The sequence below is a fragment of the Stylophora pistillata genome, chromosome 14 (genome assembly GCF_964205215.1).
Source record: "Stylophora pistillata chromosome 14, jaStyPist1.2, whole genome shotgun sequence".
Classification (NCBI taxonomy): Eukaryota; Metazoa; Cnidaria; class Anthozoa; order Scleractinia; family Pocilloporidae; genus Stylophora; species Stylophora pistillata.
This window is the reverse complement of record NC_142532.1, coordinates 18,577,521-18,600,094: the sequence shown is the minus strand read 5'-3', so window position 1 is coordinate 18,600,094 and position 22,574 is coordinate 18,577,521. Positions and strand designations below refer to the sequence as shown.

The following is a 22,574-nucleotide window of genomic DNA, read 5'->3' as shown; positions in this document are numbered from 1 at the left end:
GGAAATTACACAATAATTCTCGCGGGGCCCTTCGCCGACCCCGTGTAAAGCGCGCGCATTAAAATGCTTTGTTGATAAAACGCAACCTTTTCTCGAGAACTCTCGACAAAAGAACATTTTTAAGTACTCTTTGCTCGTCAATAAAACGCGAAGCTATTTTTCGTATGGTCGCTTTTGTGTGATAACAATGGAAGCCTGCTTGCGATTGTTTTTCGCAGGAGGGGCGAAGCATAACCCACTTACGTAGGGTTTCAGATCGACGCTAAAGATTAAATTGGTGTGCCAAACCATCAACAGGCAATTTTTTTTTTTTATTATTGTTGCAAAATTTTGGTATGAAATAAATTCAATTTTCATTTGAGCTCGGAAACGCTTTAGTTCATATGCATGCAAATTTTTCATGTGACGTTTTACGTAAGTGGTTCACTATCTGACCAATCAGCTTGAGATCTATTGTGTTTGCTCGGTTATTCAGCACGATTTTCTACTTGACATCATGTACATGGTTTGAGGGTGAACGGAAAAATATGGCCGCTATTTCCAAACATAGTTACGTCGAATGAGCACTGTTTGGAGACGCAACCAAACACCTCTTGGCTTGATATTCCTTCTTAGAGATCGTAACGTGCTTTACAACCAGAAATCGCTTTGAATTGACGAGAGACCGCGGTTTGGACGCGAAGAAAAGAACATAGATATCGACGACTGGAATGGCGACGCGTTGATTTGTTTTTTCAGACGAAAATATGAGTACGGCGAAAAGAAAGAAGCGAAGTTCGAGGTAAGTTTTTTCACAATTGTACTTTTTTATCTTAGTGCAAGAGAGTAGGGTCGCGAAGAAAGATATTTTGAGTCCGTGCTCCGTAGCGCGACAATAGCCTTGTCTTGTGCTCGCATGAATTTGGCTGCACGTCGATAACTGTTCTTGATCGATGCAAAACCGGTTACGTCTTATTCTTTTCGATTACGATTTAAATCTGATAGATGCCATTAACAGTGAGGTCAATCTGTTATTTCATCTGTTCTGGTTTTTGTGCCTGGCGTGTATTTAGTCTTTCGTCTCTGTAAGGTAAAGAAATTGCAAGGCATATGTATACCTCAGCTTTTTCCGGTGTGCATTTCCGAATTGTAGCGTTTAGAACCCCTTCGATGTTCACTCCCCACGAAGCACAAAACTGTAGCTCCTCTCAGCAATGGTATAAACAAACCCCACCAGCCGGCTGAGTTAAATTCACCGCCACGATACTGTGAAGCGAGTGTAAAAAAGGGTGGTAGAAATAAAATTTGCATTATTTGACATCGCTACAGACGCTGTGCGTCCGTGTGAAACCCGCGAAAAGGGCAACATTTTAGCGCGTTAGAACGTATTAATTCCGTTTATTTTACTTTGAAAACTGGACTTCGAGAGAGTTAGATCACTGCCTGATCGTGTAAACTTCGAATTATGTTCCATGGTGGTGTTTTCGACTCTTTAATTTAAGCTTATATTCGATGCTTTACGGTACACCGATAGTGCTGTATATCTTATGGTGACCTTTGACAGCCACGGCATACTTTTACTCCTTTAAAGCAATGAAGTTAACTTGAACGCTTAAAAGGGAGAAGCGGTGTTTAATCATCATAATGAATAACGATTGCAAAATTCGTGCTCGGTTTAGTGCGGCCGATCAAAGAAAGTTGAGAGTCGAGCATTCTTGTTCGGTTAAAAAAAAACCGTGAATGGGCTAGTAAGTAAAAGAAATTTGCGTTGAAAATGATCGGTTATACCTTCTTCGACAATGCTCTGTTTTTGTTATATCTTCACTTATTAGATAGTGGAAGTGATTTATCCAGACCTTTTGAGCTAACTTCAGCGAAATAGCGCTTTTGTTATTTGGGGCCCAGCCCGCCATGTTTGTCTTTCAGAGATTCGGGTTGATCAACCAATTTTAACCCTCGTGCACGAAATCATTTTCTCGCTTCCCGGCCGGTATATGAATATGTTTTCTGTAGAGTTAGATAGAAAAAACCTTCGAGGAACGTTTTATAAAGTTTTCATGGCTATTCGCTTCATATTTTACGTGTATCGAGTCTCTTTTTCCTCTGTCTCCACGCTCATAATAATTTACGACATGGGAAAACATTCTCGAGACAATCTATATTATTCCAAGCGTTTTGTTGCGGTTTTCAACAACCTGTGCTTGACTGTTAAGAACTACTCGAATTTTTTTAACAGAAACGAACGATTTTAAAGTAAATTTCAACAGATAGGGGGTCCACAACAAGAGAAAAAAGGCGCGCTTAGTCATTACCCATTGAACATTTTTCAAATGTTTGAAGCAATTTACATATTCACCTGGCTGTCAAAATAATTCGTCCTTTTTGTGTTTCATGGATTATACACATGGCTTTTATCTTTGGCGTGTTTCAATTGATTCTTATGCAAATTGAATATGGAAGTTTAGCTTTGGACCATCATTTTGATGGGAATAGTTATTCCGTGAGCCAAGTGTGAAATTCACAACCAATGTTTCTTGTCACGGAGGCCTAGCATGCCGCGGGTCGCCATTTCAAAATTTTCTAGCCACCCCAGTGTGAGTGTGCTGCTTAAATTCTTATTTTAAGGAAAAAATAAACATCTTTTGTTATTTGCTTCTTGATCAATTTTCTCTGTTTACGAATTTTCACGTTGGAAGAAAATGGCTGCGGTTTTTGTTTTTTGTAACCCTATTCTTTGAACTGAATACTCTCCCTTTCCTGTGTTTATGATGGAAAGGAAAACCGTTAGATGGACAGACATCAAGCACCATTAATTATCAAGAGGAAACTGGAATTTACATACACAGGATTTCGACGATTTCTTATTTGATGTTATCTAGATTTCACTCAAGTTCAGATTGCACGACAAATGATTGAGTATTCATTACTTTTGGGGATGAGTCTCAAAATCACTTAATTTTTGACATGTTGGCCAAGTGAGAGAAAGTGTGATGACAGCTCAAGCAACAGTGGGCTGGAAGAATTTAAATAATTTGGTTCAGCTTCTCGTGTGGCAGCCAGAAATTAATTACTTTTCCAAGTGCACCTTCCGTTACAATCATTCCTTCTCTTAGGGCAAGTGACGATGCTGTTGTTAGTGAGTTGTATACGCATCTACTCTTGCATACTATGCTTGCACTTGTTACCAAAACCATGTAACCACAGCACTATATTTTGAGCCCTTAGTCTTCCAGCATAAGCAGCTTAACCCGATCCCACACACATCATCCCAGATGCCGTTTGTTTTTATTATTATTTTTTAATAAAAACAGTATGCAAAGAATTGTTTCTTCTCTTTACAGATATCTGAACTGAATGTATTTTTCGATAAAACCACTTTCTAAGAAATTGTTTAATTGCCCCACACAGTAGAGACTGCATTCAGCTGTCAGACAAGGTTTTCATTGAAGAATTTTCACTGCTGGAGAACAGTTGAAGATATCCCTGGTCATCAAAATAAAAAATAACCCTAACTATGAGGAAGATTTGCAGTAGATAGGGAATTCTCTGATCTCTAGTGCACAATGAACACCCAGAAAGACAAAGTGTGTTACTGCTTCTCAATTAATTGACAAATTATCGAGTTTTGGTTTTACTTTTGAAAAAAAAAAAGAGAAAGAAACTGTTGTCGTCCATTCATAATAATTTTGACCCTTCATTAAGTTGTTCACTTGATAATGAGCTTCGTTAAGTAAGCTGAATGGTACATTTATTTGCCAAAAACAATTTGCCTTAGGCAGTAACTTGAGCACAACTGATATTTTTTTCCTTCTGATACCTATCTCTCATAAACTTGACAATTGTATCAGGATTCTACCACTGATCTTTTGCCAAGTACTCTTCAGCATATTAAAATAATTGATTCTTAGGAACATGTTTTTGAATATTGTTTTTCTTGAATTCTTTTTATTTTCTCAAGCTATCATTAACATAATTGTTTGTATTACTTTTACTTTTTAGCCTCAAAGGTTCCTTGAATCCATCTAAACGGCATCGCGACCGTTTTAACATTGAGCTAGATAACCTTGCAAAACTTTTGCCATTTCCTCATGACGTGATCCAGAAATTAGATAAACTGTCTATCCTGAGATTGTCTGCTAGTTATCTCAGAGCCAAAAACTTCTTCAAAGGTGAGTGTTTTGGAAACCTTGTAATATCCAAATTTGTAAATGATATCTATCCTTTCTGTTTGACATTTTTGCTTAGTGGTTGTTTGGTAACAGTTATAAATGTTTTGTCTGTTTGTTTCATGTTTTCTCAACTGGTATGTAAAGAATTGTACCACAGGCAGTTTAAAGAATCACTTTTCTGTTCTCTGAACATTCATCGTTTCCCTGAAATGATTTATGATTTATAGTCAGCAGGTATGATTTATAGTCAGCAGATGTCAAAAAAAATTGCAGTGTTATTCACAATCTACTGGCTTGAGGAGGAAGTTTTTACTAAAAAAAAAAACTAAAAATGATGCACACATTAACCTCCTTTGCAAAATTTTGTTCTGATCAAAAACAACAACAGTTGCCCATCCACAAAGTGGAAGATAGAGAAAATTTTAATGTACTGATTATTATTAAGAATGAAGTATGTAATAAATGAATTTGCTTTTTCGAGACTAATTATTTGTCAAGCAAAATTGCCCCCCCCCCCCCCCAATTTAAAAATCTGGTTCTTCAAATAGTATTATTTGTACACTCTTAAGACTACAGTTCACAGTTGAAGGATGAGAAAACTCTGATTTTTCATACAAATTGTGAGGAAGAAAAATGCTTAACTGTAATATCTATTATTTGTCGTTGTGAAGAGTGCGGTAATTTCTGTTCATTTTTGGGAACTAGAATATTTGAATTTGAAATGAAATTTTTGGAATCACAGACAAATGGTTTAGTGGACTCTGGTTAGTTTTGTTCCAAGTCGTGATACTTATCACACAAATGTAATCATAAGGATTCTGAGTGGGTTTGTTAGTCTTTGAATGAGACTTGGGGAATTTACAAGTATCTAGATAGTTTGTGAAAAGTTAAATATATCTGATATTGCAGTTAAGGATCAAACATAATTATTTAATAGGCATTCCTCAATTGAATCCATTTTTTTTTTCAATAGGCCAGCAATGGACAGAAGAAAGCAAAGTTGGAAAACTTTCTGATGGACCCCCAGACTTTGAAGGCAATGGAATATTTTCCAAGCTTCTACTGGACGTAAGTCTCTTTTTTATTTAGATTTAATATGGACAGAGAGAAGTATAATTTATATGTGTATATGTTATATGAATGAAACTCTCGTTGAGGATATATTAGCCATGTCCCTTTTAGTAGATCTTTGCAAGTGGACCATACATCTTAATTACATGTGTGGGTTAGTGGTATCAATTCTTGTGTGTCAAAAAAATGAAAATGATGTTTTGAAGCATCTGTTAAGCAGTCGTAACTGGGAAAAGAGCCAGACAACTGGTTAACAGAGGTTTAGCTATTTAAAAGTGGTTGACCAAAATTTAGTGTCTTGTTATGTAGAAAGAAATTTTATGACACAGTTCACATTTTATTGTTATCAACTGCAATAGTGTTAAGTGTATTTTAAGTATTTTGAGGTTCACATGTAGCGAACATATGTCACTGACAGTACTCAACATTAATGGTAGCCAACTAGCCACAGACTACTAGAAATTCAGTTTTGGTCAGTGGTTTTTTATTTCCACAAGCTAGTCTGGCTAGTAAACAAACTGAAACTGTTTTAACATCTAAGTTGTCACTAGCCACTTGGCTAACAAGTTGAAAAGTTAGTGTGGAGCCCTGAGCAATTGTCTTCCACATGGTCATCATTCTTGAAGCTAATTAAATCATCTTTGTGTAGCAAATCCCCTTACTTTGCTTGGGGCCATTAGGGTTTAATATAACCACTAAAGAATGGACGCTTAGATAGCCAAACCAGTCTCTTTTCTCAATTGTAAATTGAAAAGATATATCATTTAATAAAGATGGATTGAAAAAAGATTTAGGAAGACCAAAGGGTGACTTGTGAAAATGGGGTATTCAACAGATGTCCAATGTACATGTACAGTGAATATGGGAAACAAATGCTGGAACATTGTAATTGACTGCTCCAGAAATGGTGAACTTGGCTTTTTATGTCTTTCCTTGCTCATCTGCTGACCTTTTAAATTTGCAACATTGTTATCAGTTTAATTAAAAATGTAATTCTTCATCTTAGGCATGTGAATTTTACACAGTCATGTACCATTCTCTTTTATACAGAGATATCAATATATACATATATATGTAAAGATATATCAATTTATCCTGTTTATGTAAAGATATATATGTATGTATATGTTTTCGTATTTTTCAGGCTTTGGATGGTTTTGTCATTGTGTTGACAAGAGAGTTTGAAGTATTTTATGCATCTGAAACTGTTCAAGATTATCTTGGCCTGGCGCAGGTACACTTTACTGGTTACACCTAAGGGCTGTGCTTTAGCTGCATACAACTATAGACATTTTGTTTCTTCACTTCTCTGAATATTTTCTCTCTCCCCCTGCCTCTGTCCATGTAGCAGTTGAATCTCTCCTGCCCAAATACACATGTATTCAGATGTTTTTAGAGAGGAAATAACACTTTAGTGTATAGAATACAATTAGCCTTGGTTAGAAACAATAGTACTGGTGTTTAAGTTCTTTCAAGAGATTTGTCCTCTATTACAAGGCTTCTGGCATCTAACTTGTCTTGCTTTAGTAAAAGCTTTGTATGAGTCTGGCTTCTTTGATTTCAGAGTTATCAGGCAACCGATTATTCATCTAAGAGCAGAGTTTTGATGTCGAATGAGGCTTTTACTTTTCAGTAAAACCTTTTGCTTAATAGATTTTTTCTTTTTTTCTGTTTTTTTTTTCTTTTCTGAAATTTATCATCTGCTAGCACACCTAATGGTATGTTTTGACCCCAGCCTGTTTTCTTTAGTTAAACACGCCCAAGGCATATGAATTACCAGATGTGCTTCCACTCTGCATGTGGTACACTGTTCATAATGTTGGTGTTGATTGACAGAAATGAAAGTAATGTTGCAAGATAGGCAATTTGCTAGTATTCTATGAATATGTTAATAATGTTTATATTAACAGCTATGAGTGTTATGAAGCTTTCCTTAGCAATTGTAACTTGTTGAATTTTGTATCATCAAGTATTCCATTTTCTGATCATCAATGTGCTGACATAAACCAACAACTCTTTCTTGTGACCCCTTTCCCTCCAAACTAAGCTTAAAACTGCCGAAATATTGATATCAACAAGTTGGAGAATTTTGTAAAAAAAACAACATTGGCTTATTGTTTTGTTTTTTTTTTTCCTGTTTTGATGTCTAAATGATTCATTGATGTTTTTTAACGAAGTCATGTCATTACTTGTTCTTCCTTCATAGTTATTCCATGAGAAACATGTATATTTATACATGTATTACTATTTCTGGTTCAGTGATCCTCATACTAATTTTCATTGTGCCCACCCTTGAACTTGAAGAAATGGAACACTCTTTCAATTAATAAACAAGACATTGTTTGAGCTGCAGTTCTTTGTGGCTGCTGAAATATCATATGACTGGTTATGGTAAAGTTACCAGAGACAGATCAATGTCACACTAGGAAAAGCCACTCCAAAATAAGTATTATTCCAATTACACATTCAAGCTTGTTTGTTTTTCAACCTGATAAATTTTATTTGCATTACTCTGAAAGTTCCAAATTTCAAATTGATGAGAATTTTTGCATTTTTTGTCTTTATGTTGTTTTTGCATGTACCCCACATTTCATTGTAATATGGTTGGAAGATCTTGAGGAGAAAAAAAATTGAGTTAAACTGTATAAAATGGCTTTCATCAACGAATGTTATCCAGCAATTGCTTTTATTTAGTGCCTCAAATCAGTGAAATCTTCTTAATTGTTATTTAGCTTTGCAAGAGACCCGAGTTTTCCATTTGCTTCTATTTTGATCAGTGTTGAAATTTTAGTTGATTCAAAGGGGCTGGTTACATATATTTACACCAGCTGGTTAATGTTTCAAGATTCTTGCATGTCCACTTGCAGGTGAAACTCTCCGCTCACATATATAAATGTCAATTTTCAATATGATCATGTAATTCAAGCTCTAAGAATTTAGCATTAATCAAGCAGAGTTGAATTTTTTTCTTCTGTTTTTCTCATCACCTTATGGGACTGTGTAATGTTGAAAGGAGAAATCAGGAGGTGGCTACGCGTGGGAGTGGAAGGGTAAACAAAGGTCAACCATGACACCAAAAATCTAATTAAATTACCACTGATCATCAGTTTTATTTTTAGTTGAAGAGGCTCTTCATTTTTTTTTGTGGTAGCTAGTTCTAGTGCAGTTTCCTGTTATTTCCTCTTCTTAATGATTTGAATTTATTCTGGAATATTTAACATAGGAAGTGCAAGTTTTGGACACCAATTTTGTATTATTCATACAATGACTTTTAATTGATTAACATTTAACTTCTCCCCTTAAAATCTATACATTATCCATCAGACAGGCAGTGAGAATACTCAAATAATCAAGTAGAAGTTATCTTGATCTAACACCAAATTCTGGTAACTTGTTTACAAGGAAATGTGTAGCAGCTAGAGGGGAGAATTAACAATCAGATCTTGGGAGTTGAAGAGTTAATATGAAGCAGCAATGTAATCAGATTGCAGGGATTGTTAAGATAGTGAGTGAACCTCGGGGAACAGGAGGGTAAATCAATCTGGCTGTGACCCACTTAACTCAGAAAATGTATTGTGAAAGAGTGTTGAGGTGGGCAACATAGCCAGGTTTGTTTGAATCAATAGTCCTTTTTACAGTTGTGGGCTTGGTGGCCAAGCCTTTGAACAGGAGTGAGGCTAAGGGTGACCCAGTTGTGATAGAGACCTGTATCTAGTTAGCATGATAACAAAGAAATTTGTATTTGAAAAGCAGCAATATCTCTATTATAACAAGATCACCCTTAGCCTCACTCCTGTTCAAAGGCTTGGCCGCCAAGCCCAAAACTGTAAAAAGGACTATTGGGTTCAGTGCTTGGAAATAATTTTGCCACAGTTTTGTTAATGTGATGAGTGTTTTGGGTTCTCTCTAGCACGGTAGTCCAAAACAAAAATTTCAGACAAACCCAACACTGAATTGCATCAATTGTGTAGGATCTGATGAAAAACAAGAACTGTGGGAACAGATAAAGTTTATTGGCTGACTGATAAAATTCAATTATCTTATGTGAACATTGAATATATCAACAAAGTTGATATGGTAAATTGGCCACCGTTACGATTATAAAAGCTGACATTTCGAGCGTTAGCCCTTTGTCATTCGCTCCGATGAAGGGCTAACGCTCGAAACATCTGCTTTTATAATCGTAACGTTGGCCAATTTACCATTTCAAGTTTGTTGATATATTCAAATTATTTCGTTACCCCCACCGACGCAGCCCCAAACAGTTTCTTTAGAAACTATCAGCCTTTATTCTTATGTAAACATTGGCTGCTAGATGGTTCAGTAACACGTTTGCAGACAAAAGTAATCCTGAGCTGTTCTGATATTAATGAAGAATTGTCGGATTTATTGCCTCCTATCTTCAATTTCTATCAGTATAGAGCATTTGGTATGCAAGCATCTGTAAAACCTTCATGCACTGGTCAAGGGAATCAGGATATGGGGGGAGGAGTGAATCAAGGAATGACATCTTAAGTCTTACCAAAACTCAGAAAATAAGGTCATTTCTGAGTTAAAAGGGATAGGAAACCAGTTCTTTTTATCAGATATCTTAGAACTCTTTTTTAGCTTCTTGCAATGCTGAAGCCCCAATTCCACTTGCTATGTATTACTCTGAGAAAGGCTACATGTAACCTATTTCTTATTCATTTCTTTCTTTATTTATTTTTCAGGCAAGTGTTATACACCAGGACTTTTTAAGATTTATCCATGTGGATGACCATGATCTCATTAGAAAAAATCTTCTGCCTTTCCCCGAAGATGAAGAAGAACAGGTATGTTGTGTTGAATTTTCCATCTTTTTTCTAACTGTCTTACAGTTTCTTTCAAATTTTTATTATAACTACTTAGAAAATATGAGTCAGACCTTGTAATGGTCAGTCTCACTGTGGAGTCTCAGTGGTAGAGTATCAGAGCATGAAATCTAAACATCTGAGGTGTGATTCCTTGTAGGAACTCAATCAGAACTTTTTTTTTTTTCTCTGTCCAATGCTCATGACAGGACAAAATTATAATGAAAAGAAAAAAAACACTGTTATATTACCCTTGTTTTGATTGAATTCTTCAGTGTCGGAACAATATCAAGTTTTGGAACCAGTACTTAACTCAAAAGACAATTTTTTCTACTTCCTCTTGGACAAAATGCAAGTTATTAATTGTGGGAAAAGTGAAATGTGGTTTTTCTCTTAATAGTGACTTTGCCATTGTTTGTTGTCTAGAACAGCTGTCCTAAGTTTCAACAGCGGGTTTTGTTTGTGGTGAAAAAAACAGGAAGCAATTGAAAGTTTATATTATGGATTATATTTTACTTCATTCATGACAATTAAACTTTGAACTTAGCTTTTCTCTTGAGTTTTTGCTTTTCTCTAGAAGTTTGACAAGAAATCATTTGTTACAATTAAACTTCAAAATTAAGTTTTCTCTTGAGGTTTTGCCTATCTCTCTATAAATTTCTCTAGAAATCCTTTCAGAGTTTCCTTTTTTCCTTTAAGCATGATTTATTGGTCATATATTGCAATAGGGTTTCCTTTCAAACAAAAACTTATATTGTGTAGGGCAAAGGACCCCAATTGTGTGACGTATCTGTGGTTAAAAATAGTTATGATACTGATATTGTGTGGCACTGCATTTTGTTTTTGTGCTTCACTGAATTCAGTCAGCTAAGCTTGAGGACATTTTGGTGATTGGTACAATTGTTTTTTTTTTTTAACACAGAAAATAAGAATTCTTGATGAAGAAAATGATGGGATTGCTTCAGAGACTGGCAGCACATGTAGCTCAGGTATGATGCTAGTTCTTTATTTTTCTCCAGTAATATTTTACAATGGGTTTTTTAAGTGCCCTATTGTCATTCTTTATTTTAATTTTAATGAAAATAACAAGGTAAGCTGGGTTGTCATCTTCAACAAATTAGAATTCTTAACTAGAGTCATATTTCTCTACAATACACAGGGGTTTCAAAGTGTTCAAAGTAAATGGCAAAAATTGCAATGTAGGCGGCTGACATGAATGGAAATTCAATTTTAACTCTACATAATGGTATTAATTTCAGCGGAATTAGGCGGCGATTTTGCATGATAAAATTGGCCAATTTTGCCAGCTGCTGGCTCTTAACCCTTTAACCCTCCAACTCCCAGAAATGATTAAAATGCAACTTCTCCCTTAAATATCCATACATTATCCAGCAACCAGGTAGTGAGAATACTCAAACTTATCTGGTGGAAGTTGTTACCTTGAATGAACACCAGATTCTTGTAACCAATTTACTAGGAAATATGTATCAGCCAGAGGGGAGAATTAACAATTAGATCTTGGCAGTTAAAGGGTTAAACCCTAAGAGTGACTAGCATCTAGCTTCTCTTAACAATATCACCACTGAATCACACATTAAGGTCATCACCAACTAAACAAGCTCTTGATTGTTAAATAAATTCTCCTTGTCAGCACCCAAGGAAATGTCTAGGGAACAGTATGGAGAATATACATGCTGATGACAGGGTGTGAAGGGTCAACAAAACCCATGGAAATGATGTTTATTTTGGTTATGGTCCAATGTACAAATTCTTATTTTTTTTGTCAGCAGATGAGCAAGGAAAGGATGTGGAGACAGAAAGATCTTTTGTGTGCAGAATGAAATGCATTCTGAACACTAGTGCTGGTTTTTTCAAGGTAATTGTCCTTTGATCAAAGTATTATTTTGAAGTCTGACAATAGTCATCAAAATGTTAGGTCATAAAAATTTCTAGACAAGTGTTCATTGTTTGAACAAGAAAGCCCATCATACAAAAGCTTTTCCTCAATTCTGAAGCATAGATGGGAGTCTATGGATCGACCCTGAATTGGATACTAGTCAGTCATTAGGTTCACCCTAAACCCTTCTGCAGTCAAGGGATTATTAGGTGATTCAATGTCAAATTCTTAGAAGTAAACTCCTAAGAATTATAGGGTAGACAGCAAGGAGAATTGCTAATGACATCTTGGGGGTTATACCAAAAGACTTTCATCTCCCCATAGCTGTGCCCCAATGAGCATTTATATTTTTGAAAGATGTGTCCTCAAAATTGTTATTTAACGTTCAGCCATTCAGATGTAGCGGCCGTTTACGTGAAATGACGCTTCCTGACTGTGAAAGAAGAGACTATGGCCTGTTCATGATCTGCACTCCTCTAGAAACTGTGTCGTCATCAGTGCTTGAGATCAGACTAAAGACATCGCTGTTCTGCACCAAGAACAGAATGGACTTGAGCTTCATGGATATAGACCAAAAGTAGGCAATACTTTGTCAGTTAATATCCTTAGCTTTAAAGAAATTGATAATACTCTGTTGCTTTTTTCTCTTATTTATACATTTTGTCATTAAGGCAGGTATCAGCCACAACCAACATTTCTAGTAGAGTTTCTTTGACTAGCAAACTGTATATCTGTTCTTGATCGTTTGGTGCTTTTTCAGCTTTTAATAATAATAATAATAATAATTTAATATTTATATTGCACAAATTAACATGTGGATATGATCAAATGCGCATCACAACACTGTACAGGGGACTTTGGCCAGACTGCATCAGCAGTTTACAAACAATCGAAGGAAACTTATTTGAAGATGCCCTCTCCCCCAATTCCCAGTAAACAGGCCAGACCACATCACAGTAATCTCGTGAGTGGGTTCTTTAACGTCCCCTGCCTAACCAAATTAACTAATTAGTAGATGCAGGAGACAGCTTTTAGACATGTTTGATTTGACAACTTCCTGGAAAAGAGTTTGTTGACCATTTTATCTTCAAGAGTTACTAGCATCTAATTTGTCGTTGCTATATATCACCCCAGAATCACATATTAAGATCAGGAGAATTGCAGAAATGATTATCTACTACAATAGCTCTTGATTGTTACACGAATTCTTTGTCTGCACCTTAGGAAACATTTACAGAACAGTAAAAAGAATATGCATGCTGGTGTTAGGGTGTAAAGTGAAATTAAAGTTATGTGAAATGTTGTTTTGGTGACAGGGGTCGATCACTTCTTGGTTATCATAAGAGAGACATCGCCCTACAATCAAGTTATTGTATGATCCATTTTGATGATATTCCAGTACTGAAGACACTTCATGGTGATTGTAAGTGCTCCAATAGGGTTTCTATACTTCTATACAACTTTTTTCAAAGGTAACATTAAGGTTAGCCATCGATCATTTGATTTTGGGAGTCATCACCCCATGGATACATTTTTCTAGGAGTGACCAAAAAATTTTTTTTCTGTACATTATCAACATACTTTCAAATAAAATATAATAAGGAGATATAATTCAGGTTATGATCTAACACCACATTCTCAGAGCTAAAATTATAAGAAATCTATCGCACATAGTGTCGAGAATTCATATTTAAGACTTGTAGGAGTGAGATAGGTAATGAAAGTGAAGAAGTATTCACTAGCATCATTTGCTACAATACCAAACTCTGTAAACAAGCCTACAAAAAGAACACATCCACATCAAAGAGGAGTACTTTTCATGTCTTTAAAGTATTGGTTGGTAACTGTTCCTTGTAGTGATGAGCACTGGAAAATGTCAGGGAACCTTCCGTATGCTGAATAAAAACTTAAAGTGGCAATGGCTTACTGGCACCGCACAAGTTGTGTTCAAAGGGACCGAGCCTGATTTCATTATCACAACGAACAGGCCCTTGAGGTACAGTGATATGCTGTTTTTTCTTTAGTGTGGTGAAATTGACATCAGTGTAATTCCAAAAATCATAACGAAGGAAATGTCATAAATCATGGCAGAAAAATCACAACATAGTGGTGAGAGCACTCTTTTTCCCATCACTGTGGCCTGGGTTCAATTCCCTGACCCGGTGTCACATGTGGGTTGAGTTTGTTGTTAGTTCTTGTCCTTACTGAAAGGCTTTTTTTCTCTGGGTTTTCTGGTTTTCCTCCTGCCATGAAAACCAACATACTATATTCCAATTTGACCTGCAAACAGTGGAAAAGAATAGCCTCATTGTGTAATGTCCATTTCTAAATCCCATTTATTTTCCCATCCCATTTCTAAGGAGACAGTAAAGAATATCTATGAAGTGTGCTCAACACTTTGCCATGCGGCATCTGATCTCTGTTCATGACTCTGTCACAAATGTGTAGCTCATTTGGTCTGCAAGAAGTCCCAAAAGGAAAACATCACCACTTATTACAACAGGTTTGCCTGATTCACTTTTCTCATTTTTTCCAGTGAGGAGGAAGGTGAGGAAATTTTGCGACAGAGAGGGCAATTTCCTGCCTTACCCTTTACAGCAAGTGATAGTGGCTCACCAAGTCCTCGTAGTCCAAGAAGCCCGGGTAGTATCAGTAGCTACAGCAATGGTGGCAGTCCCCTAGGAGTTCCATGGGGAGACTTCTCGGCAACTGCAGATTTCAAATACCCAACTATGCCTGCGTCACATAAGTATTCTAGCAATGGTAGATTGAAACGAAAGGGAAATGTTCCTGACGGATTTGTTAAATCTCCTGCTAGTGGTAAGGGAATTCATACTTTTTTTGTTGAAAATCTCTCAAGATATTGGTGTATGATAAGCAGAGATTAGTACTAATTTAGTTCTTGTTAACCCTTTGACTGCCATAAGTGACCAAAACAATTTCTCTTCATGATATTGACACAATATCAAGTAGACCAGTGACTAGAATGAAGAAAGTTATTAATTAACAAATGGTAAACACCACAGTGTACACTATTGAGTTATGGATGCACGCGGGAGGTTGCTAAGCACGAAAGAAGCGTAAGAGTCGCTCGAGGCGATAGCCGAGAGCGACTCTAGCTTCTTGAGTGCCTAGCAAACCTCCCAAGTGCATCCATAACTCAATAGTGTACGCTGTGGTGTTTACCATTTGTTTTATAACATAACATTGATACATTGTAGCTAAAGAGTTCCCTTTTATTTAACAAATCTTACGCGACCAGAAAAAACAAGTGCGCGCGGAAAAATAGTCTTTGCATTTGCTCACGTCAGCAGCATACACCCATGGGCAAATGGGGGATGCTAAATTGACCAATCAGAGCGTGCGCTTTACTTTGGTTATGTTATAATGAGGGGATGATCAGTAGATCCCATACCAAGTGCTCCAATTTAGAATCATAAGAATTATATAGTAGACAGTCAGAGGAAGTGCTGATGAAAATCTTGGGAGTGAAATGGTTAAGATGGTAAATTCCATTTTTCTTTTTCCTTTTTTTCTAATTTTTTTTTTTTTTTTTTTTTGCTCAATAACTCTGCACTTTTGGCATTTAAAGGGGAGACCTCCTGTGAAGATATCTAAGATACATACAGCCAAACATTTCTTAAACATATAATTTGGATCTATCAACAAAGTTGAAATTGGCCACCGTAATTCAATCATTACAGTGGCCAATTTACCATTTCAACTTTGTTGATAGATCCAAATTATTTCGTTACTCCCACCAACACAGCCCCAAACAGTTTCTTTCAAAACTATCAGCCTTTATTCATTTCTTAAACATAGACCAGGGTCTGAAATGGTGACCAGCTGGGTTCCAAAATATCTTGAAATTGACTTTTGGCAACTGGACTTTTAAGTGGCAGTCACCAGCAAGCTATCAGAATAAAGTCATGTCACTGTTATTCATGAAAAATAGGGCTTAAAATATGAAACAACCTTAGTTTTTTGGGTGCACTTTTGTAAATTCAACTAGAGATTCTGTAAGATTTAGAAGTTACAATAATTCATTTCTTTAAGGTAAGGTATGTCTTAAAACTTTTAAGTTTTCAAACATCACTGTTTGGATAAAATTTTTGAAATACAACATACCGAATCCATGAAAAAGTTTATTAGTTAAAAAACTGTTTCAAAACAGCTAGTTTTTAAAACAGAAAATATTAAATGCATATCATGCCTATGGATTCCAAGGAAAAAAAAAAACAGAAATACTTTTTTCAGTTGATAATGGCATTTTCCCCCTTAAATCCATGACGTTATGCATAAATGTGGGTTTCTTCTCCACAGCCAACTGCCTGCAATGTAAAGTTATTGCTTTTTGCTGCTGTATCATCCATACGTATTGCCGCCAGTCTCGCTGTTGCTGAACAGCAAAATGGGGATGAAAGTTGCTGCTTGTTTATTTTGTGTTCCCCCCCCCCCCCCACGACCCACCCCCACTTTGTGACATTGGTCAGTGAAACCTGCATTTGCCGATGAAAATTTTTCTTTTTTTGGAACATTGTTCATTTTTAAAAACAAACACTTAAAAAAGCTTTCCTTTGGATAAAATCAACATAATGGACATCCCAGAAAATGTAGTTTGCTCTTTAGGCTTCTCTGCAATTCTCATACATGCAATCAAAATTTGGCTCTTGTGAAAAGTGTACTAATTCAATGGATTCATGAGATGCATTTTAGCCCTTGCCACCTCTAAGCATTACTTAAGACACATTTCATCTGATTGAAAATGAACATCTTTATGTATTATTTAAACTTACAGTGTATGATTACAGCCAAATTCCTTTAATTATGCTCTGCATTTTGCAAGCTTTTACAAAAAGATTTTTTGGTCTTCTGTTCCAACAATCATTTGTGTGGGAGAAGTAGTTCTCAGATTGCGAGCCAAAGTAGCTGCTCTGCTTCACTTTCTTAGCTTTTCATATGAAAATGGAAAAGTACCACAGAGATTGATGTGGTGTATTTAAGAGAATTGCAGTGAGGATGTCTTTCTGGTTGTCTAGGCACTCTCTAAATTTCTTTACCTGTAGAAGGCTGATCAAAATGTGCGTGATTGCAAAGCCCTACTTTTGCTCAGAGGAATACCAGAACAGAAAAAGAAAAGAAAACAAATAAAAAAGAAAAATAAAGCAGAATCGCTCTAAGTTTTTGCAAGATGCGAAGCATGATATACAAATCTGGCTGTAGTAATTGCTTGACAATTTTTTGCCACCCATCTTAGTTACTGGCTTTTTTGTCATTAGGCTCGGCTCCTAATCCCACGCTTCAAGAAGCTGACTCGAATTCACCGCTGCTGCAGCAGCATCCGTCGTCCCCATTTCTTGCTGACGCTCTTTTGAGTTCCGCTACCTCTTGTACTTCTACACCTATGACTCCCGAGGAGCCTGAGCTCTTCGACCTGTGTGTAGACATACAAGCGGAACTTGAAAAAGATGCGCCTGAACTCAGTGACTTCATGCTTCTTGACCCACAAGGTAAGATCACCTTGTGTTGCACACACACTCTTTTTTACTCTCTCTCTCTCTCTCACTCTGCAACTTTCTTCCTTATCTTTACGCTGCTTGCTTTTCTGTGCTGCATCTTTTGTTTGTTGCAAACCTAAAAGCATAAGATAAAGTTCCCTTAACCTCTTTTAATGCTAATTAATTTAACTTCTAATCCTAGTTAGTATAAATAGTGTTTTCTAAGAGCATAATGCTTAACATTTAATTGCAAAGCAATAAGTAAAATTAAAGCAGTTTTTCAATGACTGTAAGGTTAAATGGCAAATAATTTGTTGCAATGAAGGCATACATGAGGCATTCAATATGGAAACAGCGTGTACGTTTATATTATCAGTGTTTACTTGATCAGACACAAAGCTTAGCTTGTTAGAACCAAATTGGCTCCCACTACAACTTTTTCAGTTTCATTTTTGGATTAGTGTTATTATTATGCCATTGGAATGCTGCTTTGTTGTTTTTTTGTGTCAATGTCAGCACAGATAACTTCAGTTAATTGCAATTTTGTGTGAGGGGTGGGGTGAGAGGTTAGAGTTCAAGGGCTGGTCAGGTCAATATGTTGGGTTCTTGGGCAAAACACTTTACTCTCTCAGTGCCTCTTTACTGAGGAGTATTGATAAAATTCTGGGGGGTAACCTGGGGATGGACCAGCATCCCCCCCTAGGGGATATGACACTCCCAGTCACTTCATGTTAAGGAAACTAGCATTAGTTCCAGCTGGATGGGCCAATTGGTTAGAGTATGAACTTAGCTTTACCTTTTGTAATTTTGTGTGGTGCAAAATAGTGTTTTTGTGTTTTGGGACATCCAGATAAACAGATAGACTGAAAGAGAAACAGACTGATATTGGAGGAATTCAGGCAAAATCAATAACAGGGGTCTATAGTTTGGTTGGAACTGGGTAGAATGGATATACTTGCACAATATTGGGAGAGTGATATGGTTGGGGCCAAATTGATGGGTCACATTATGTATGCAGAAATTTCTAATGACAGAACCAACTTTGCTCAAGAACATGAAATGGAAAAAAAAACTGACTGTCTTTACACCTAGTTGTTCTTATATGATCTTCATCTTGAACCACTTGGAAATACTGGTAACCAACTAAATTGCATTTGTCTTTTGACAGATTTAACCCTAGATGACCTTCATCTTGAGCCACTCGACAATGCTGGTAATGGAGGTGACCTCCTCCAAGGGATGGATCCGCCAACCTATGAGGAAGCACTGTTACTCGCAACAGATTGTCTTACTATTGCATGTAATAATGACAACAATAGTTTGACGAGTCCTGATGGAAGCCAACCGCCTCTATCTCAATCCCCCCCAAAAAATCTGGAGCATTTCTCTCCTAAGGCTCAAATGGCTCCATCACCATATCCATCGCCGGCTAGTCACCCCTCTCCTCACTTGTCGCCTGGTGGCTTACCAACTCCTGATCCCTCCCCTGTTGGGCACTGTAATACTGCACCAGCACGGGTCAATATCTCCTGGGGAGGAATGGGTCAGATGAAAGTGTCTAAGGCTCCACAAGCCCCTCCTCCTCAAATGCAGTCAAAGTCCGCTCTGATTTCCACAACAATTAAGAAGAAAGAAAGACATGAAATGTATGGTCCCAGCTGCATAACAGGACAACAGCCTCCAAACCCCATGGTGAGTCCCAGAGGCATGCAACACGGTCTTCAAGGAAACTGGGTGCACCCAAATCAAGTCCCACAAGCTCCAAGGAACATCCAACAACAGCAGTATCCAGATTGGAAAACCCAACAGCATACAATTCAACAAAGTGGGATGCAAAATTTTTCTGGGCAAAGAACTGCAACAGTCATGGGCTCAGAAAATGCAGTTTATGCGACAAACATGCAAGGTGGAAAATGGGACTTGAATGTTCCTCCTTTATTCGAGGACACTCTTCCATCTCTTGAGTATGATGGAGGCCTAGGATATACGAGGACTGCAACACAGCAGAACATGGGAGGTACAGGTCACTTACAACATCATGGATGGGATCCCCAAGTAGACATTTTATCACCACCTTATCATCAAGAGGACTATCATGCAGGCTTTGGATTTCAAGGAAATCCATTACCAGCAAATTCCCAAGGCCAAACAACGTTGGGCTGGGGATGAGAAACCTGTACCTAAAGCTAGTATTACAAAAATCCTCTAGGCTCTCCCCTAGGGGATAGGGTAGATGGACATGTACACCAAGAAGTGATCCTGGGTAATTCACAGTTTGTAGTGGCTAAGGTTTTGCTGAGAATACCTTGCATCATGTTGCAGATTTCTATCAAACGACTACTCAACTGCACGTCATCTAGTATTTAAAAACAGAGCCAGGTATTAATTCTTGGAGGGAGATCTGCTCTGGGTTGTGGGCTATAGCACTGTCTTACTTATTAAGGAATTTTGGTTTTAACAATTACTTTCAGTTTGATGAGGTTTGTCAGCTGTTCTCAAATATGTGTAGAATATATTCATTGTAATACATATGATCACATTGTTCTGCTTAGTTGGACTTCCATGGTGATATCTGTTAAATTCTGTTAGGCAGCAATGTTTATGGTGGAGTTCAGAAGTATGAAAAAAGACAAGTTTATAAATTCGATTGTATTAGAGATAAGTATTTGTGTCACTTTCTAGCTATGCTGATGTCCACATGGTTTACCGTGAATGTAATATCTTGTTAATGGCTTGGACCTAATGCAGAAAAATTTGATAAACTTTTCACATCTTTCCTTTTGAATCCCTCATAAATTGGGGCAATAAAGTGGTGACTGGAAATTTTTGGGGTTATGAACTAAACCTGAGGTTTCTTCTTAAAAGAAGGGTGTACCTTTACATTTTATCCTTGTCATTCTTCCATTTGCGTACTTATTTTCCTTGTGTTTTTTTTTTACTCAAGGAATCTCATCCAGTTTATACATTTTTCTTTAACTCCCAGAGGTGATTAACATGCAACATCTCCTTACAAAATCCATACGTTATCCAGCAAACGGGAAATGAGAATACACAAACTTATTGAATAGAAGTTGTTACCTTGATCTAACACCAAATTCTTGGAAAGGAAATGGGAAGCAGTTAAAGAGGAGAATTAACAAACAGATCTAGGGAGTTAAAAGGGGTTGATACATAAGTAGTGGGTAGGTACTTGAGTAAAACAAGAAATGAATTGAGACACCACTTTGCAACCAAAAAATATCTACTCAGACCACATTTTATTCACTATTTACTTTTCTATGTTACATATTTATGGATGTTTATAGATTTGATATTTTCTCCCTTAGTTTGGAAGGGGGAAGATGACTTTTTGCTAAATGTTTCTATTCATTTTTCAATATTTTGAACTTTACACCTTTTGTGTACATACAAAGGTACACCCTTTTTGCTTGCCATGCCCTTACAAACTGTGAACAGACAAATTTATTCAGTGTTGACGTGATTTCCTTGTAAATACTCTCAGAAAATTGTCAATAGGATTACTGGACTTCTTTTGTTTTTTTATGTAATCACCTTCCAGGTGAAGTGATTGTACCAAAGTGATTGTAGCTAAAACTGAAATAAATGTGCATATGATCTTAAAGTAGATTAACTTATCTTGACGAGTGATGGATGTGGTGATTTTTGTTTCATTGGAAGTCATTGCTTTGCCAAAACCAAGCTCTTAAAATTAAGGTTGCCCTGTTTTTATTTTTGTTTTCTTTTTTCTTTAAATCTTTACAGAAAGTGCTTGCCTTGTTAATTACACATCTTGGGAAGGCATCTGAGGCAGGGGGAAAGCAAAATTCACAGGCTTTAATGCAATTGAATCTGGCAAAAATTAAAACTGTAAACAGTATCACCCTCTAAACAGTGATTTTGAAACTCTTTTAAGAGCTTGGGTTTGAGCAAAGTGAATTTCTATCACCTGTCAGTATATTTTTAAATTGGCTGTAAAATGCTGGTAAAGCCAAGCTATGAAATCAAGGCTAAAAAAAAAAATGTAGACATACTAGTAGGTCGTAACTTTTAGGTACTAGCTTAGTAGTGTATAGTTCCTGTAGAATGGTATACATTATGATTAGACTGATGGGTTATGTGTCAATATGCTATAAAATATTGCCAATAAACAGCACTTCAAACCGTGGTTGAATTCCCTCGGTCATCTCCTTTAGTAGCCTGCTTCATATTTTTTCTTTAAGTGTGTGTGCACTGTTAAGAATTAAGAAGTCTTCTTCACAAGTCATCCTTCCCAAGGAACAGCTGTGAGGAGACTAAACAGCAAAAAAGGGAGTATTTCAAAGCCCAAACTGCCCTGCTGTTTGATTTTCAAGCCCTTAAACCTATACTCTCCTCTTTTCTCTTTCTATTTCCTATGGGATTGGTATTGGAGAATCAATTTTAGTGATCATTTCCTTTATTCTTATGACCTCTTCTACATTTGAATTGAGGTTGATAATGTAAGGAGGAATTAGAAACCAGACTCTTAGGTTTAAAGATTTAACCTTTTTAATTCCCAAGATCTGATTATTAATTCTCCCCTCTAGTGGCTGCACATTTCCTTGTAAATTGGTTTCAAGAATTTGATGTTCAATCAAGAGAACAACTACCTGATAAATTAGTACTCTTGTTACCTGTTTGCTGGATCATGTATGGATATTATTTTAAAGGGAGAAGTTACATTTAAATCACTTCTGGGAGTGGAAAGGTTACTAGCATCCAATACCGCTTACTGCTGAGCCTACTCTATAGCATCTTGGTTTTATCATTTTGCTCTGAAACATTTTTTTGCCCTTCTTTGTTACATTCCACATTCTTCCTCTCTATCTAGTCAGTGTGCAATTAAGAGTTATCTGCTATCGATTGGTTGTCTTTTAGTTGTCGCTCATTCCAAAATTTCATGTGATAAAATTATCTTTTATCTTCAGCCACACCATCCATTCCTTCAAGTGGCCCTCACAATGGTTCTGTGCACATTTTAGAGTCACCTTTCGAAAAATACTGTATCAGATCACAATTTCTCAGCTGTATCTCCATTTCCAAGCAGAAGAAGTTCAATAATAAGTCAACCTCGTTCCAAGTTCTCTTTTCTCTCCCTCCTTTCCACAAT

At 36.7% G+C, this 22,574-nt stretch overlaps 1 protein-coding gene across 4 annotated transcripts; it reads left to right on the top strand.

The window, feature by feature from the left end:
• Positions 1-477: 477 nt before the first annotated feature.
• LOC111325682 (uncharacterized) lies at positions 478-21,611 on the top strand. Of its 4 annotated transcripts, none has more exons than XM_022929545.2 (13): positions 478-781; positions 3,979-4,148; positions 5,122-5,216; positions 6,364-6,453; positions 9,932-10,033; positions 10,974-11,040; positions 11,842-11,927; positions 12,338-12,525; positions 13,265-13,371; positions 13,806-13,944; positions 14,485-14,768; positions 17,228-17,458; positions 18,615-21,611. In XM_022929545.2, the coding sequence occupies exons 1-13, from the start codon at positions 747-749 to the stop codon at positions 19,613-19,615; spliced, it is 2,595 nt and encodes an 864-aa protein (XP_022785280.1). In that variant the 5' UTR covers positions 478-746; the 3' UTR covers positions 19,616-21,611. The 4 variants fall into 4 exon arrangements, with proteins under 4 accessions (XP_022785280.1, XP_088600687.1, XP_022785281.1 ...); XM_088744561.1 differs by having other exon boundaries at positions 11,839-11,927; XM_022929546.2 differs by lacking the exon at positions 17,228-17,458 and having other exon boundaries at positions 481-781.
• The last annotated feature ends 963 nt before the right edge of the window (positions 21,612-22,574 follow it).